Source organism: Geotrypetes seraphini, chromosome 1 (genome assembly GCF_902459505.1).
Source record: "Geotrypetes seraphini chromosome 1, aGeoSer1.1, whole genome shotgun sequence".
NCBI classification, from domain to species: Eukaryota; Metazoa; Chordata; class Amphibia; order Gymnophiona; family Dermophiidae; genus Geotrypetes; species Geotrypetes seraphini.
In genome coordinates, this window is record NC_047084.1 from 13185658 (window position 1) to 13205066 (window position 19409).

At 46.3% G+C, this 19409-nt stretch overlaps 2 protein-coding genes across 3 annotated transcripts in view; both read left to right on the forward strand.

Annotated features, from left to right (window-relative positions):
- Positions 1-19409, forward strand: part of TMEM161B (transmembrane protein 161B) — a 189556-nt gene that overhangs the window by 111396 nt on the left and 58751 nt on the right. Inside the window, exons 6-7 of the mRNA XM_033921743.1 lie at positions 14164-14315; positions 14798-14858. Coding sequence (XP_033777634.1) covers positions 14164-14315; positions 14798-14858 — 213 coding nt within the window. The remainder of the gene's footprint in view (positions 1-14163; positions 14316-14797; positions 14859-19409) is intronic.
- Positions 4801-9333, forward strand: LOC117349008. Of its 2 annotated transcripts, XM_033921966.1 has the most exons (3): positions 4801-5265; positions 7663-7759; positions 8729-9333. In XM_033921966.1, exons 1-3 carry the CDS (start codon positions 5020-5022, stop codon positions 9304-9306), a joined length of 921 nt encoding a protein of 306 aa, XP_033777857.1. In that variant the 5' UTR covers positions 4801-5019; the 3' UTR covers positions 9307-9333. The 2 variants fall into 2 exon arrangements, with proteins under 2 accessions (XP_033777857.1, XP_033777770.1); XM_033921879.1 differs by lacking the exon at positions 4801-5265 and having other exon boundaries at positions 7245-7759.

The window sequence follows — 19409 nt, forward strand, 5'->3', positions numbered from 1 at the left end:
CCTGGTCACACAGATTTGCTCCATCTCTGGTGGTGCTGTGTGATGCTATCTGGTTGTGCAGCGTAGATCCATCTCTAATGTAGAGCGTGACGTACAGCATGGAATCATCTCCAGTTGGCTTCATCTCTTGATATAGTGTGCATTTCCACCTGGCAGTGTGCCAGGGTTCCATCAGTGGATGCAGAATGTGACACCGCCTAGCTGTGTGCATGGCTCTTTCTCGGTAGGTAGAGGGCATTGCCATCTGGCTGTGCAACATGGCTATGTTTCTGGACAGCAAGCACAGAGCCACATAGAGTTGCAACTTGGTTCCATCTTTGGATGTAGAGCATAATTCCATTTGGCTGTACAGCATGGCTCCATCTCTGTATGTGGAGTATGTCTCCACCCAGCTGGGCAGCATGGCTCTGTTGCTGGAGGTCTTATGTGGCTCTGTCACCAGATGTTGGGCATGGCTCCATCTCTCGGGCATGCGTTCATCTCTGACTGTTGGCCATGGTGCCATCTCAGCCTGTTGAACGCAGTGCTTTCTCTGACTGATGAGCACATATCCATTTTGAAATGTGGGATGCAGCCTCAATTCTGCTTGTTAAGCGATGCTCCATTATGTAATGGAGAAAGCTGTGGTTGTTTTTGGGCACCAGCTTGGCATGGGTTGCTGCTCTGTCTTGGACAGTGGTTGCATGCTTCCCTCACCTTCCACATGGTATGCTTGTCTGTTTGCCAGTATGGGGGACTTTGTTCCAGTGCTGTTTGTTTGACCTAGAGCTTTTGCTGACTTGCTGGAGCTGGGTGTTTAATTGCTTTTTGGCTTCCCTATATACTGGCCTGTAGCCTTACCCGACTCTTGCCCTTTTGTTTGTGCCTGGTTCTTGGTTGTTCGGTCAGCCACCTGGCTTTGTGACTCGTTCTTTTCAGCGTTCTTTTTGCTATCCCACCCTAAAAAGGACTGCTTTCTTATATCGCACACCTTTGGATTTGTCTGCTGCTGATGAGAAGGAAAGGAAAATTGTCTTACCTGATAATTTTCTTTCCTTTACATTTAGTCATAGCAGATGAATCCAGAGTCTCACCTTTTCTGATTTGTTTGGTTTTTCCTTTCTTCTGTAGGTATTGGGTTTTCTAGCTGCTATGAGTTGGACTTCTAGGTAGCCTTTTGTCTCTGCTCTGTGAGGAGGGTGTTTTGTACCTATCTGGGTTCATTGATTGTCCTTCTGATTTGTTATGAGAAATACTGGCTGATCAGGGAGCTTGCCATCCTATAAAAAAGGGCTTAGTTTGATTCTCTATCTCCACCTGTTAGTAAATGATCATAACCCAAACATCTCTGGATTTATCTGCTATGGCTAAAGGAAAGAAAATTATCAGGTAAGACATAATTTTCCCTTTAAAAAATTTATCTGAATAGAGCAGTGAGGTCAGAAGCTACATGCCACCTCTCCATTTCATCTTTGAGGAAAATTTGTTTTGAGGAGAAAAGACAATGTTTTTCTATTGTAGCACTGGTCTAGGATCTGGCAACTGAGTTTCAATGCCAAAAAATGCAAAGTCATGCACCTTGGCAGCCAAAATCCATGCAAGACTTACATCCTTAATGGCAAGATCCTAGCAAGGACTGCAACAGAACGGGACTTAGGGGTAATCATCAGTGAAGACTTGAAGACTGCCAATTAAGTGGAGCAGGCTTCATCTAAGGCTAGACAGATCATAGGGTGTATACGTAGGAGTTTCGTCAGCCGTAAACTTGAAGTCATTATGCCATTATATAGATCCATGGTAAGACCCCATCTGGAATACTGTGTACAATTCTGGAGGCCTCATTACCGCAAGGATGTGCTGAGACTTGAATCAGTCCAGCGAATGGCCACCCGGATGGTCTCGGGACTCAAGGATCTCCCATACGAGGAACGGATGGATAAACTGCGGCTATACTCACTCGAGGAACGCAGAGAGAGGGGAGACATGATCGAGACGTTCAAATATCTCAGAGGCCGTATCGAGGTAGAAGAAGATATCTTCTTTCTCAAAGGTCCAACGGCAATAAGAGGACATCCATGGAAAATCAGGGGTGGGAAATTGCACGGTGACACCAGGAAATACTTTTTCACCGAGAGAGTGGTTGATCACTGGAATAATCTTCCACTTCAGGTGATCGAGGCAAGCAGCGTGCCTGATTTTAAGAAGAAATGGGATCATCACGTGGGATCTCTTCACAGAGTTAAGTAGGGGGGGTCATTGGGGTGGGCAGACTAGTTGGGTCGTGGCCCTTATCTGCCGTCTATTTCTGTTTCCATGACTGGTTCTGTTGAACAAACTTCTGATGCAAGTTATGACAATGGGCAATTGGACTCAGTTTTAAAAAAATATTAAAAACATCTGTTCTGTGAAGCATTTGGAGGAAATTAGTAGGAGAGGGGATTGAGAACATAAGCAGTGCCTCTGCTGGGTCAGACCAGGGGGTCCATCATGCCCAGCAGTCTGCTCACGTGGCGGCCCATCAGGTCCAGGACCTGTTAGTAACCCTCTATCTATACCCTTCTATCCCCTTTTCATTCAGGAAATTGTCCAATCCCTTCTTGAACTCTAATACCGTACCCTATCCTATCACGCCATCTGGAAGCGCATTCCAGATATCCACCACCCGTTGGGTGAAGAAGAACTTCCTAGCATTGGTTCTGAATCTGTCTCCTTTTAATTTTTCCGAATGCCCTCTCGTTCTTGTAGTTTTCAAAAGCTTGAAGAATCTGTCCCTCTCCACTTTCTCTATGCCCTTCATGATTTTGTAAGTCTCTATCATATCCCCTCTAAGTCTCCACTTCTCCAGAGAAAAGAACCCCAGTTTCTCCAATCTTTCAGCGTATGACAGGTTTTCCATACCTTTTATCAAACGTGTCGCTCTCTTCTGAACCCTCTCGAATATCGCCATATCCTTCTTTAGGTACGGCGACCAATATTGAATGCAGTACTCCAGATGCGGGCGCACCATCGCCCGATACAACGGAAGGATAACTTCTTTCGTTCTGGTTGTAATACCCATCTTGATTATACCTAGCATTCTATTTGCTTTCTTAGCTGAGAGTAAATTATGTAGCAGAACAGATTGGAAAATTTTAAGACGCTGTGGTTTTTAAGCTTTTTGGAACTTTTGGTTTGCATTATCTATAGATGTTTTATGTGAAAGATATATATATATATATATATATATGTATATATATATGGGTTTTTTTTGGTATCTGCCTAGGTAGTTAGGACAATTATAAATAAATAAATGTTTCCACTGATACTCTCAGAGTCTTTTTGTTTCTAATTACCTGAAGAGTTTTTACTATGAGTTTTTGCCTCTGTAGTAAACTTTTCAGATTCTCATTTAGCCTTCCTTATCAATGCTTTGCATCTAAATTGACAGGGTCTGATTCTCAAACCATGTGTCCCAATTGCATGCAGCAGTAGGCATCCTAGCCAAATGGGACATTAAAAAAAAAAAATTGTTTGAGGAAGGACTCCTTATATTATAGGCATCTGTAACGCATTTACAGATATGTGTAGGGATGCTTAAGCAAGCCCACGGGTGGGCGTCGTTTTGCCCGAAAGTGGCCATCCCTACACTTCTCCATAGGTATGAGACAAGCGCTGTAAATGTAGGCCTGCAAAATGCTGATGTAGACATGATTCTATTTAAGATGCCGATGCGTGATTGATATGTGATTGGCGGCTGCCTCTTAGGCTTCCGCCAAGATTGGCATCCTAAAGAGAATCAGGTCCTTGGTGCTTGTATTATTTCATTTTTCTTTTTTCATTATTTGGATTTATTTTTAAAGGTATTGTTTTGACTTTAATAGCCTATTTTACCTTACCTTTAAAGAGTAGCCCGAGAGCCCGTCTCGAAGGGCGAATGATAACACGGGGCTGGGAGCCCCGTGTCGCCTTCGAGTCGGGGGGGGGGGGGGGGGTTAGGGGGTGGAGAGAGAGCAAGGTTAGGGGGTTGCTAGGAGCGCGCGAGGAAAACGATGCGCGATTGGAGGAGGAAGTGGGGGTGGCTGCGGAGGAGGTCTTAAAAGCCGGGACCCTGGAGGACTGAGGGTTTTTCTGGTCCTCCAGGGCGGCTTTTTCTTCTGAGACGTTGTTCGCGGTCTTTTTGGCGGTGTGCGGTAGGGATGGAGTCGGATGGCGTGTCTTGTGGGGGTGAGGAGGCGGCGGCTGGCGAGATTTCGCTGCTTGCGGGTGACTCATTTTCGGAGGAGCCGGAGGAGCAGGTGGGTCGTGAGCCAGCGGTGTTACGTCCGGCGCGTCGCTCTAAAGTGGCTGCACTGTCGGCGCTTGCGGGGGCTGGAGTAAGGGGGGCCCTGGGGAGCAGGTCCGCGGTTTCTGGGTCGTCGGTTAAGGCAGGGCGCAAGTCGGGTGCGTCGAGCAGCTCTCTTCAAGCTGTTTCGGCCGGCCGTAGCTCAGTTACCTCGTGCGTGGGCGGGGCGTCTGCAACGGTCGCTTTACCTGTTGCTAACAGTCCTGTTTCTGTCTTGCCGCGGATTGTGAGCGGGGGTGGGTCTGAGACTGCTGAGGTTCTGCCTGCTGATCTCCCTAGTGCTGGGGTGGGGTCAGGTCATCTGCGGGTTGAGGCCGCTACTGGGATGCCTCCGGTTTTGAGTGGGTTGCAGACTGGGGGGTCTCCAGGAGTGGTTGGTTTTGGTAGGGGGGTGGAATGCATGGGTTTCGGGTCTGTTCCGGTAGGGGGGCCCTCTGGCGCATGGTCTGGGGTCTTTCCGGGGGGCTGGGGTCCGGGATGGGGTTCCCCGGGTTGGGGGCAGGGCTCTTCGGTTGGTGGAGTGGGTCCTTCTGCTTCTCACTGGGGAGGGAGTCCTGGTCCGCTAGCCCTGGGCTTTATGCCCGCGGGCACTTATGGATCTGGTTGGGGTGTTCCTTTGGGTATGACGGGAGGAGTTTTGCCTGGTCCTGCCTCTCTTTTTACTTGGTCTCCACAGATGCCTTCCTTTTTCCCTGGAGGTCGAGAAGTGGGAGCGTCGGATGTCGGCGGAGTCGGAGTGGCAGAGCGGCCTGGAGGTTCCGGTTCGGAGCGCAGTCCGGCGCTCGGGGGAGTCGTGGCTGCTGGCGGTGGCGCTACAGGTTCTACTCTACTCTCATCCACTGTTCCTGGGGTTGCTGTTCACGGCGTCTCGGCTTCGACTTCTGGTCCTGTTTCAGCGGCAGGGACTGCTGCCAGTGGCGTCTCAGCGGTTCGAAGTGGAGATCTTGGCTCGTCTTCTACTCAAGGTAATGTGGCGCCTGTGCAGGTTGCTCTTGGTGGGAAGTCGCGCAGTAGGAAGGGAAAGCGTAAGCGTCAGCGCCGGGAATCGTCGTCCTCGTCGTCGGGGTCTTCTTCGTCCGATTCGTCGGCTTCGTCGTCCTCCTCCGCCGGTCGGGCGGGCAGGTCTGAGGCTTCAGCGGGCGGTGAGGGTGGCGTTTCTGCGGGAGGTGTGAGGGGCGCGCCTGCGTTAGTGGCTCTTACCGAGTTGTGGGAGAAGGTGCCTAGGGTGTTGCGTCGGAAAATTCGCAGACGGTCTTGTCTGGATATATTTCGCCTTATGGAAGGCAGGGCTCAGAGGCGGGGTCATAAAAAATCTAAACGGGATCGTAAAGAGGTCAAATCTTTTCCAGTTGCGCGGTCTATCATTAATTGGATGAGGGCCTTCTTGAGACTGGCAAGCGTTTGGGGGCGCGCCAACCCGCAGGAGTATGGGTTATTGTTGTCTTATGCGGACACCGTCCTCGATGCTTATCAGCGGTTTGGAGGGTGGGCTTGGTTGAATTATGATGAGGCGTTTCGGGACAAAATGGAGGAAAACAAGTTTATGTCCTGGGGCACACAGGACGTGAACCTGTGGCTTACTCATATGTCTTCCAAACCTCTGGCGGGTCCACTGGGTAGGGCGGGCGTGGGTTCTGTGGGCGGTGGGCGGCCCTTTCGCGGGAGCGGCGGGGGAGGGGCAACGCCGAGTTCCGATGTGTGTTGGAAATTTAACAAGTCCACCTGCCCCTTTTCTGACTGTAAGTTTCGGCATGCCTGTTCCGTCTGTAGTCAGTCCCATTCGGCCCTTAAGTGTCCTAAGCGGAGTGGCCTCCCAGCCGGACCTGTTGGGAAGTGATGGTAGGCAGGCGTTGCCGACGCCCATACGGGTTACGGCTATGCTCCCTTGGCTTGGGAGGTATCGTCCTAGGGAGACGGCGGTCTTTTTAGAATCAGGTTTTACGTTTGGTTTTGTTATTCCTTTTCAAGGGTCCTTGGTCGGAGGGAAAGTTCAAAATGCATCTTCTGTTTCACAGTTACGCGAGGTCGTTCGGGATAAATTGTTAGCGGAATTGCGCTTGGGTCGCGTGGCTGGGCCATTTCGAGAGCCTCCTTTTTCGCGGATGATTATATCTCCGTTGGCGGTCATTCCTAAAAAGGTGTCGGGCCAGTTTCGTCTCATCCACAATTTGTCCCGACCCTTAGGGAGTTCGGTTAATGAAGGCATTCTGCGTGATCTTTGTTCGGTTCGTTATGCATCCTTGGATAGTGCATTACGGCACATAGTCGCAGCCGGGCGGGGAGCTCTTTTGGCGAAGGTGGATATTGAATCTGCTTTCCGGTTGTTGCCTATTCATCCACAGTCTTTTCCTTTGTTAGGTTTTCGTTTTGAGGGTTCTTATTTTTACGATCGCTGTTTGCCGATGGGTTGCTCGATCTCTTGTGCGTACTTTGAAAAGTTCAGCACTTTTCTGCATTGGGTGTTGGTACAGCAGGTGGGTTTATCTTCGGTTGTCCATTACTTGGATGATTTTTTGTTTGTTGGAGCAGGTTTGAGTACTGATTGCGAGCGTTTAAAAAGGACTTTCGAGGAGATGGCAACGACTTTCGGTGTTCCTTTAGCTTTAGATAAGTCTGAAGGACCAGTTTCTTCCCTAGTGTTTTTAGGGATTGAATTGGATGCAGAGGCTATGGTTACTCGGCTTCCTGCGGAGAAGGTACAGCAATTGCTCGCGCGTATCGAGCATGTGCTATCGGCCCCTAAATCAACATTGCAGGTGGTTCAATCCTTGTTGGGTTCCCTTAACTTTGCATGTCGAGTGTTGCCTATGGGCCGGCCATTTTCTCGTCGTTTGGCTGCAGCTACTTCAGGCGTACGGGAACGTAGGCATTTTCTGCGGCTTTCGGGAGGGGTGCGTTCGGATCTCCGTATGTGGGCCCTTTTTCTGCGCGATTTTAATGGGACGCTTCCGATGCAGATGCCTGAGGTCACCAGTAAGGATTTGGAGCTGTATTCTGATGCGGCAGGTGGGGTAGGTTTTGGGTTATTCTGCGGTGGCGCTTGGTGTGCTGAGCGATGGCCAGAGGAGTGGGCAGCTGCTGGTATTACAAAAAACATTACCTTATTGGAATTGTTCCCTCTCGTGGTGGCGTGTGAATTGTGGGCAGACGTTTTCCGCAATCGGCGGGTTGTGTTCTGGTGCGACAACTTAGGAGTTGTGGAGGTAGTGAATAGACAGGCTGCGCGTTGTTTGGCGGTAAATTCTTTGATGCGGGAGTTAGTGCTGCGCTGCTTGCGTTTAAATTTGTATATGCGGGCGCGTCATGTTCCGGGTTTCCAAAATGGTATTGCTGACGCCTTGTCTCGTTTTAATTTTTTGCAGTTTCGTCGGTTGGCGCCAGAAGCTCGAGCAGAGGGTTTGCCGATGCCAGCTCATTTATGGAACCTGGTCAGGAAGGAATCTGGGAGATGCTCCGCTTGTCAGTAGCTGCTTCCACATGGTCGCATTATAATATGGGGTTTAGAACGGTGGCGGCTTTTTTGGCTGCTCGGGGCTGGTGCCCGGGGGACGTGGCCGAATCCTTGTTGGCTGATTTTGTGTTGTCGTCCTTTCGGGATCAGGTGTCTCGTGGAGTTGTCCGGGGACGTTTAGCGGGATTTTCCTTCTTTTGTAGGGCTTTAGGGTGGGCTTGCCCGGTGTCTGGAGTTATGGTTCAGCATATGCTGCGAGCTATGAATCGCGTTCACCCTACTCTCCCTGATTCCCGTTTACCTATCACCCACGAGCTTCTTCTGAGGTTGCTTGACGCTTTGACGGTTGTTACCTGTTCGCCCTATGAGGACAGCTTGTTTAGGGCTGCTTTTGCCACATCCTTTTTTGGTGCCCTGCGGGTTAGTGAGTTGTTGGTGTGTCCCTTGTCTCGATTAGGTCTTCGCGGGCTTTTGGTATCACATGTCAGCTTTCAGGGAACGACCGTGCGGCTTCGCATTGTCAGTTCTAAGACGGATCAGTGTGCGGTTGGACATTGGGTGGTTTTACATACGGTATCAGGCTGTCGTTCTTGTCCCGTTACTTGCTTGCGTTCTTATCTTGCGGTGCGGCCGGAAGGTGGCGCCGTTTTGTTTGTCCATGCAAATGGCTCCCCTCTTACGCGCTATCAATTTCAGGCGGTTTTGCGTTTGGCTTTGAGGTGCTGTGGTGAGAACCCGACTTCCTACGGGACTCATTCCTTTCGAATTGGAGCGGCTACGAGTGCAAGCATTGCAGGCATGTCGGGGGAGGGTATCCAGCGTTTGGGGCGTTGGGTTTCAGATGCTTTTAGGGGTTATATTCGTCGGGGGGGTTCGGGGTCGCTGTCGGCCGGTAGGAGGGGAGCTCGGTGACTGGTGGGGGGTGATGGCATGATCATTGTACTGTTGTGAATAGTTATTGTTGTTTTTTATTGCAGATTCCAGCGGCAGTCGTTACTCCTTGTGGATCGTTGGTCACTCTTATGTTCACTGGGCGGCTGAGCGTGCGTTGATTCGCCCTGGTGGTCGCCATCTCGGGCTGGGTTCTCAGGGCCTCCGTGTTTCCTGGTGGGGACAACGTGGGATGCGCTGGAGTCAGCTGCTGCTGTTGATGGAACGTCTGCGATCTCGACCTCGTCATCCTGACATTTTGCTTATTCATTTAGGGGGAAATGATGTTGATTCCTGTTCAGGGAAGGATTTGATTAACACTGTTAAGGATGATTTAAGGGTGGTTTTAGATTGGTTCCCTAGTGTGTTGTTAGTGTGGTCGGATATTGTACCGCGCCCTCGTTGTTTGGCGTCACGTCGCTGGACTCGTGGGTTGGCGAAGCTTAATAGACAGGTTGGGAAATGGGTTATGGGTCAGGGTGGATTACAGTTGTTGCACGACTGGGTGGATGTTTCGTGTGCTGGGTTATTTCATAGTGACGGGGTTCATTTGTCTGCAGTAGGTTGGGATCTCCTGCTAGATGACTTTGCATCGGGCTGTGAAAGAGTGCTGGCCACGCGGTGAAAGTCGCAGCTCCCTGGGCGGGGGGGGGGGGGGGGCCTGTATGAATACAGTCCTGTGGCGGATCTCCCGAGCTACTGGGTGCTGGGGCTCATCCGGCGATGAGCGGAGGGCCGGCGGGGAGCCGTGTCTTGGGGGATATTGACCTGGTTAAAGGGGCATGAGGTCATGCCACCCCTTAGACTCTTGCTGTTTATGGCAGGGTTTAGGGGCCATGTATTGATGGTCACACCGGGTAGCTCGGGAGGAGCTGGCAGATTTTGTTATATGAAGTTACTGGGTTAAAGATGTTAATTTATACAAATAAATTTGTTGATATTTTATTAATAAATTGAGCTGCGGCTATATTCCAAGATGATGTGTGGTTTCAGTTATTTGGTCTAGGTTAAGGGGACGGGGTGGTTGGGGTGAAGACAGTAGGGGCTATCCAGATCCCGCTGTTAAGAGTAGCCCGAGAGCCCGTCTCGAAGGGCGAATGATAACACGGGGCTGGGAGCCCCGTGTCGCCTTCGAGTCGGGGGGGGGGAGGGGTTAGGGGGTGGAGAGAGAGCAAGGTTAGGGGGTTGCTAGGAGCGCGCGAGGAAAACGATGCGCGATTGGAGGAGGAAGTGGGGGTGGCTGCGGAGGAGGTCTTAAAAGCCGGGACCCTGGAGGACTGAGGGTTTTTCTGGTCCTCCAGGGCGGCTTTTTTCCCGCCCACCCACCCTCTTTCAGTGGCCTTAGTGGCTTGGGAAGGCGGATCTCCCGAGCTACTGGGTGCTGGGGCTCATCCGGCGATGAGCGGAGGGCCGGCGGGGAGCCGTGTCTTGGGGGATATTGACCTGGTTAAAGGGGCATGAGGTCATGCCACCCCTTAGACTCTTGCTGTTTATGGCAGGGTTGGGGGCCATGTATTGATGGTCACACCGGGTAGCTCGGGAGGAGCTGGCAGATTTTGTTATATGAAGTTACTGGGTTAAAGATGTTAATTTATACAAATAAATTTGTTGATATTTTATTAATAAATTGAGCTGCGGCTATATTCCAAGATGATGTGTGGTTTCAGTTATTTGGTCTAGGTTAAGGGGACGGGGTGGTTGGGGTGAAGACAGTAGGGGCTATCCAGATCCCGCTGTTAAGAGTAGCCCGAGAGCCCGTCTCGAAGGGCGAATGATAACACGGGGCTGGGAGCCCCGTGTCGCCTTCGAGTCGGGGGGGGAGGGGTTAGGGGGTGGAGAGAGAGCAAGGTTAGGGGGTTGCTAGGAGCGCGCGAGGAAAACGATGCGCGATTGGAGGAGGAAGTGGGGGTGGCTGCGGAGGAGGTCTTAAAAGCCGGGACCCTGGAGGACTGAGGGTTTTTCTGGTCCTCCAGGGCGGCTTTTTTCCCGCCCACCCACCCTCTTTCAGTGGCCTTAGTGGCTTGGGAAGGCGGATCTCCCGAGCTACTGGGTGCTGGGGCTCATCCGGCGATGAGCGGAGGGCCGGCGGGGAGCCGTGTCTTGGGGGATATTGACCTGGTTAAAGGGGCATGAGGTCATGCCACCCCTTAGACTCTTGCTGTTTATGGCAGGGTTGGGGGCCATGTATTGATGGTCACACCGGGTAGCTCGGGAGGAGCTGGCAGATTTTGTTATATGAAGTTACTGGGTTAAAGATGTTAATTTATACAAATAAATTTGTTGATATTTTATTAATAAATTGAGCTGCGGCTATATTCCAAGATGATGTGTGGTTTCAGTTATTTGGTCTAGGTTAAGGGGACGGGGTGGTTGGGGTGAAGACAGTAGGGGCTATCCAGATCCCGCTGTTAATGATGCTGGCTGTCATTTGGCCTTTGTTCCTATTTTTTTATGTGGAATACATCTTGTCTGAGCTTATTTGTAAACAATGTCCATACCTTTGTGACTGTCCTTTGAACATTTTTTAATTATTTTCCTCATTTTACTATAGTTGCCTTTTCTAAAGTAAAATTCTGCCACATTAGATTTCCTTTGTGTTTTAACTCCAGTTATTAACTTAGATTTGATTATATTATGATCACTGTTGTATACTTTTACCTCTCCTACCAAGTCCTGTATCCCTATTGATTAATTGTAATGCATCTCTAATCTAATCTAATCTTCCATTTGTGAGTCGCACAAACCTCTACAAGCTCAAGGCGACAGTTCAAAGAGGAAGTGGGAAAGTAATAGAGGACAGGGGCATGGAGAAGCAAGAGGAGGCATCTAGAAGTAAGGGTGCTATAAAGAAGTTGAAAAAGTTAATTGTCAAAGAGGTGTGTCTTCTCTCGTTAGTTCCATGAATCAGTTATTTATTTTCTCTAAGAACTTTACCTCCATAGCATTTCCTGACGTGACATTTATCCAGTCAATATTGGAGATAATTGAAATCAAATGACAAAAAATTCTCAGGAACTTTGGAATATTGCTTTTTGTTTTTAGTAACTGAAATCATCCATTATTATAGTGTGGCCAAACTTGTTAACTTCTCTAATTTCTATTAATATTTCATCATCTTTTTGTTGTAGCCAGTCACAGTAGTACAGTCCTACAAGTATTCTCTTTCCCTTCACATCAGGAATTTCTGTCGTCCACATTACTTCCTGTTTCCTGCAGAATTTTTATTTTGTTTGATTCAGTTCCCTCTTTGCTATAGAGTATAGCACAATTCCCCTCCAATTTGATCCACCCTATCATTGTGATATAATTTGTACCCTGGTAACACAGTATCCTGTTGGTTATTCTCCTTCAGTGTCTCATTCCTAGTATATCTACCTCTTCATTTAGTGCTATATACTTTGAGCGTTTGTAAAAGATATTTTAAAGTATGTTTTATGTTGGTATCTATATGCTGCTTAGCAAATGACAGGGATAATATACAATCTGCTGTTCTCTTAGTCTCCTGACTTACTTTTGCCTTTGTTACAACCTCTGATTCCTTGTGCCCTATCTGTTTTGATAGTATCCTTCAAAGAGAGCTCACTTCAAATCATGCACTCCTGAGCCACTGTTGGCTTTCACACAGGTTCTGATTTAAAAATTGCTCTATATCCTTTTTAAATATTAGCACCAAAATTTGTTCTCTGCCTGGAGCCATAACTTCACACCAGGGCATGAAGATGCTTCAACTTCAATGCTGATTTAAGTAAATTGGAACAGAATGCTGCTTTAAGATATCAACCTGCATCTAGGTCCAGATCTGAAGAGATAAAAGTATGTCAGTTTTGTCTGCTAATTATCAGATATATATCCAAAATCTTTGCTTTCATGGAATTTGTGGTTGCATGAATTACAGCAAATCTTACCCTTCTTAGGCATTGGCTGCAAATCATCATAAGAGACCAAGGTTTCAAGCTGAATCAGAAAGGCAGATGTTTCCGGTGTTTGTGACAGCATATTTTTAACTCCCTTCTGTCTCCTTCTCATTGGCTGGCAGAAGGAGTAGAAAAGCAGTGGCAGTGCCTCAGCCTCCTGCTTCCTCCTCTGTCATCTGGGTCCTACTGAAGTATCTGAATTACATGCATAATGTCCCATGCAATTCACATTCTTCAGTTGGTCATGGTCAGCAGAAGGAGAGGAAGTGACTTGAGGCACTGCTGCTGTTCTTACCTCTTGATGAGAAGAAAAAGGATAGGGATTTGGTATGCAGGGGGAAAGAGGAGCTCAGAGATTTATTTTAAAGGAGGGCTGTAAAAAGAGATGCTGGTGGAAGATTGGGGAGGGGGGTTATTTTGGACGAGGAGTTGGAAGCTGGTGTTTTTGAAGATGGGTCAGGTGTGAAAGATCTTGGTGATAGGAATTTGGGATGTGGGTTTCTTGAAGAAGAGCTGCGTTCATATGATGAGCTGGAAGATGAGGAGTGAAAAAATAGGGTGTTAAATGAAACAGTGTCATGAATGGGCTGTGTGAATTGAAGTTGTGAAAGATGGGCTGAGGAGAATGAATGTGTTTATGTGTACATATTTGTACCATAGAGGGATGAGAGACAGTACTTGGAACAGAGAGCAGACCGGATATGAATGAAGAGAGGAAGAAGAGAGAGGACCAAACTGGGGATGTAGAGAGAGAGGAACGTTGCCCTTTCAAGATGTGAAAATCTTTCACCAATTTCTGCCTCCCTCCCCAGCACATACAAGCAAGACACACATACACACCACCACCTTTTCCTTTCTCTATCTCTGTTCTTCCCTTTTTCTGCTAGTCCCCATTGCTGAGATTTCTTTTCTTGGCCTTAATGCTCCCAAAAGAATGAAACAGACTATACAAATTCAGATCCAGTCTGGAAAATTGCATTACATTTTTGTTTATAATGCATATATACATTTACATTATTTAGGGCTATAAATTCAGTATTTGATGCCCAAAAAATCAGCACATAAAAAAGTGCTGCTATTAAAGTTAAGTGTGGTTTATAGAATAGCACTTAAGTGTAACCTTTCATTGATTCTAATTAACACCAATAATTGCTTGTTAAAATGCCAGTTATCAGCATTAATTGGCTTGTTCAGTTACAGGTCCTTTTACTAAAGCCGACAATGCGGTCCGGCGTGGTAAATATTCCAATACCCATAGGAATTGACTGGGCGTTGGAGCATTTGCCATGTGGCACTCAGCTGTGCAGCTTTGTAAAAGGTGGGGTGTGGTTAAATCGCTCACACAATTGGTACTTTTTATAAAGTTAATGGGTTAATGTTCAAATCTTATCAGTTGTATGTCAGATCTTGTGATCTCTTGCTGCTGAATTTTGTAAACCTTTGTAGAAAAACAGGTACTCTGGATATTTTTATGTGAAAATCTGTTCTTTTAAGTTTCAAAATCTGGTGATCGTATTTTGATTTTTGTACTTACTAGAAGTGTGTTTTTCCTAAATATTCTCAAACAGAAAGATACTGTTTTCATTGACTACACACTATTTCAAGGTGGAAGAAGGAGGCGAGCGATCGGTCTGTGTCACTTTTGGCTTTTTTTTCTTTGTGAAAGCCATGGCCATTTTGATTGTAACAGAAAATTATCTGGAATTTGGCCTTGAAACAGGTAAGAACCAAGGAAATATTCCAGAATTCTTTCTGATAAAGATTTTTAATTTCAAATAATTATATTTTGGATGATATTTAAAACTAGGAATAGTACTGTATGTCTTTCGGCTCATATGAAATAAATTAAATATTTAATCTGTTGACCTTTTTGCTATAGTACAGTACATGCAAGAGATTCTACAGGTATCCTGTATGGTTTATTTTTTTATGGTCTTTGTTTTTGGTTTTAGCGCCTTTTCATTACATTTTTTTTTCTGCCATGATATAGTTTTTAATGTAATAAAGAATATGATACCAGTGATATTTTCAAAGTCTCTTAATTGCCAAGTATTATTGTACTCCATTGTGCTTCTAATTATGTGAAAGAATCACACTAGACTTTCAGGGAACTTTTGTGGACAAGATGTTCAGTGTTCTGCTATTTTGCATCCACAGAATAATTCCATGTATGTCACTGCACTAAAATATTTTCTGCTGCAGGTTTTTCTAATTTTTCGGAAAGTGCTGTGCAGTTCCTTGAAAAGCAAGGTGTGGAATCCCAGTAAGTTTCTAAACATATCATGAAAATGAGCTATTATAATACAAAAATAATAATAAAAAGGGACAGTCTGCTTACCAGTACTGGTTAAAATGAGCAAGTTGGGGCCCAGTTCAAACCTGGCTGTTTGTTATAAAATTATTGGGAATGTACATTCCTAACTTGTTTAATAGGTCATTATCATGGATGATGCAATGGAAGAGATATTTATGTGACAAAGAGGAACTTTGTATCCAAACATCTTTTGCCTACTTTTACTCAGACCTTGCTTTTTTACCTTTTGTTATTGTTATTGTTCTTTGCTGTTTTTTTTTTTTTTTTCTTTTTGTATTTGATAAAAAATAAATACAAATGATAAGAGCTTTGGGGCTAGATTCACTAAGCAAACCGATCGTGTACCGATTTGCGACCCGATTTCCATCCGACCCGATTCACTAACCTGTGTAGCGATCCGATCCCGATCTGTGCATGCAAATGAGGGGAATCGGCAGGCAAAGCAGGAAGAACGCGATTCACACTTTTTTTTTTTCCTGACACACCAACTGGCTGGCCGATCAAGAACAAGCGACTGGTGAGGACCAGTCGCTTGTGTAAAAAACTGCTCTCTGCCCCGATTCTCCTGCTCTTGCTGCCCTGCTCTCTGCCCCGATAAGGCTTCTCTGCTTTCTGCCCTGCTATTTTTTTGGTGAGGCTCCACTTGGAGTACTGCCTTCCCTGACTCTTTCTGGCTCCCCCTACTCTCCTGCTCTCTGCTGCAACCTGTTCTCTGCCTGCCCTGACTCTCTCTTGTTCCCCCGACTCTCCTGCTCTCTGCTGCAACTTGCTCTCTGCCTGCCCTGACTCTCTCTTGTTCCCCCGACTCTCCTGCTCTCTGCTGCAACTTGCTCTCTGCTTGCCCTGACTCTCTCTTGTTCCCCCGACTCTCCTGCTCTCTGCTGCAACTTGCTCTCTGCCTGCCCTGACTCTCTCTTGTTCCCCCGACTCTCCTGCTCTCTGCTGCAACTTGCTCTCTGCTTGCCCTGACTCTCTCTTGTTCCCCCGACTCTCCTGCTCTCTGCCGCGACCTGCTTTCTGCCTGCCCCGACTCTCTCTGGCTCCCCCAACTCTCCTGTTCTCTGCCGCTCTTTCCTGCAGCACAAGCCCATGGTTTTAACCCGCTTTAAACCCGCGGGTTAAAACCACTGGCTCGCACTGCGGGGAAGGGCGGTAGAGAGCAGGAGAGTTGGGGCCAGGAAAAAAAAAAAAAAGAAGACGCATGCGCAGACCATCTACAGGCAAAGTAGATGGTCTACGCATGCGTCGGGATCGCTACCTAGCAATCCGTGTCGCCAGATGGGGGGGCATGCCTCCGATCGCCCCCCATTAGAATATTCTTGGTTACAGAATCCATCGGACCTGCCCGAATCGGACACGGATCAGTCACGATCAGGCAGGTTAGTGAATCTAGCCCTTGGTTTGCTACATAAGTACTAGTTGTTTAGCTGTAATGTTTATGGTGTTCTGCAGGATGGAACTGTTGCGTTAATTCAATTTGCATGTCTTTGATACTGAACCCAAAACGTATTGTATATTGAGTTTAGTAGAAGGATCTCATTCATACCACATCAAAAAGATCAGGGACACAAAAAAAATATATAATCCTATATAATAAATACAAAAACGGAGAAAAACAAACCTCATACACAGGCAGCAGGGACTACACAAGTACCCTAAGCCGCCTGTATCATCACTGGTTTGAGAAAAAAGTCCGTACAAATATATAGATATGCTTTCATTTCATTTCATTCATATCAAAAGAATTTTTCATTTTAAAGTTCACTTAGTCTCATGTATCATAGAGTATGAATGGAAGTTCAATCTATCTAAAAGAATGATAAAGGCACAGCTCAGTCTCAAGAGTTCTTAGTAACGTGGAACAAAAAAAGAAAATGTCAATAGAAAAAAAGGACTTATTTCAAACTGCATTAGCAAACATCTTCTCATCCAATATCTGACTTCCCTTCCCGACAGAAAAATCTTTCTATTTCGCCTCAACTGGCTACTTCAGGGGATCCATTCACGCTCTCATGAAATATAGAAGTGGAACTAACTCCTCTCAAGATGGCTCCTTTTTTGTATTTATTATTATATTATATATTTTTTTTGTGTCCGTGATCTTTTTGATGTGGTATGAATGAGATCCTTCTACTAAACTCAATATACAATACATTTTGGATTTAATTGTTTTGGAAATATACGATTGTATCCCTCTACATATTTGATGCTGAACCATCAGAGAAGATGGAACTAGGAACAAAAGCTTGCAATATGTTTCAATCACCAGGAAAGCTTTGAATTTTCAAGTTAAATAAAATAAGGGTAATTAAACTTCTGTGCATATTCAGAGATATAAAGAGTTTCTATATTATGGGCTATATTCACTAAGCAAACCAATCGTGTACCAATCGGTTTGCGACCTGATTTTACTCCAGCCCGATTCACTTACCTCTCTGCTGATCCGATTCCGATCCATGCTTGCAAATGAGGGGAACGGTATGCAAAGTAGGCAGGGATGCAATTCACAACACAAATTTCGCAATCCAACTGGGCTGGCCGATCAACCCAAGAAGTGACTGCTGGGGACCATTCGCAAACATCCTTTCAGACTTTCCAGCTCCATTGCTGCCCTGCACGCCCTGCCCTCTGCTGCCCCAAATCTCTCCTGCCTGCCGTCCTACTCTCCCTTGAATCGCCGCCCCAATCTCTCCTGCCTGCCGCCCTGCTCTCCTCCAAATATCTCCTGCCCTTCCCCGCACAGCAAGCCTGTGGTTTTAGCCCGTGGTTTAAAACCAGGGCTCACTGGGCTAAAAAGTAATGTTTTAAAAAAAGTTGCGGTTCGGACGGGTCTTAGACGCATGCGCAGACCATCTACTAGCGATCTGTGCCGGCAGATGGGGGTGTTCCTCTGATCGCCTCCATTTGAATATTACTGGTTGGAGAATTCATCGGACCTGCCCGGATCGGTCACGATCGGGCGGATTAGTGAATCTAGCCCTATGCCTTTGTTCCAGTATCCTGTTAATACTTCATTTTCTTCTGTTGTGCCATTCCAAAGATATGCAAGTTAAAGTAATGAGATTGACTAGTCCTGATGAGCTGTGGCTAAATCTTTCTGGCTTCAGTTTGGTATATCTTTACTGTTTTAAACAAATGTTAGCCACTCAAATATATACCTGTCTTGGCTGTTTCTCATGAATGTCTTCTAATTGGTTAATTTAAAAATAGACAAATTTTTCATTTCATGCTTCAGTACTACTGTTTTCTCAAAAATAGAACCTAATAAAATCAATATGTACATACAGGTCTAAAGTTTTCAAATACTTATGCTTTTGGGGCCTGATTCTAAAAATGGTACCCAAAGTTGGCAGTGGTAGGCACCCTATCGCCGCCTAACTTAATTGGTTTAATTGGTGAACTAATTGGCTGTGCTGATTAAACATAGAAACATAGAAGATGACGGCAGAAAAGGGCTATAGCCCATCAAGTCTGCCCACCCTACTGACCCTTCCTCTTAAGTCTATACCTAGTGACTATTTATTCAGATTGACCCTCTGAGGGATCCCCTATAGGCATCCCATTTATTTTTAAAGACCCATTTATTCTTAAAGTCCAACACGATGCAGGTCTCGATCATCCCATCAAGTCTGCTGACCCATCCTCTTAAGTCTATACCTAGCGACTGATGTTCCAGTTCGACCCTCGTAGGGATCCCACATAGGTATCCCATTTATTCTTAAAGTCCAGCACGCTGCTGGCCTCGATCACCTGCGCTGGAAGCTCATTCCAACAGTCAACCACTCTTTCTGTGAAGAAGTACTTCCTGATGTCGCCATGAAATTTCCCGCCCCTGAGTTTGAGCGGATGCCCTCTGGTGGCAGAGGGTCCCCTGAGAAAGAAGATATCATCTTCCACCTCGATACGTCCTGTGATGTATTAAAATGCCTCACAGTGCTTCAAAAATTCTGCTGTTATCCCACCTACGGATGTGCCTTATGACTCCTAACGCCACTATAGGCATGGTTAACACTGGACATAGCAGGCATCGTAAGTTGCCTCCATAGGTACGATTTTCATGAATGGTAGGTGCCGGAAATATAGGTCTTTTAAAATCTTGGCCTACATTTTTGGCGCCTACCTTTTATGTAGCCGCGATTCTTCAAATGGTGCCATTGCATGATTGACACGTGATTGGTGACTGTTTTTTAGGTGGTCGCCAATAATGGCACCATTTACAGAATCCGGACCTTGATGTTTAAAACATGGTTGTACGAGTTATTCAGAATTTAAAAATATATATTGAATACTACAACAGAAGCATACACAAGAATAATCCAGATTGAGTAATACACCTAATTTCATTCAAAAAAGGATACATTTTCATGAGATTAAGCATTAATTAAATATGGCCAAATAGAAAATGCATCCAGTAAGAAATATTCAGAGACAAATGCAGAGAATTTAATTAGAGTTATAGAACAAAAATAGAATGTCAAACAAAATGTGGCTAGTTTGAAA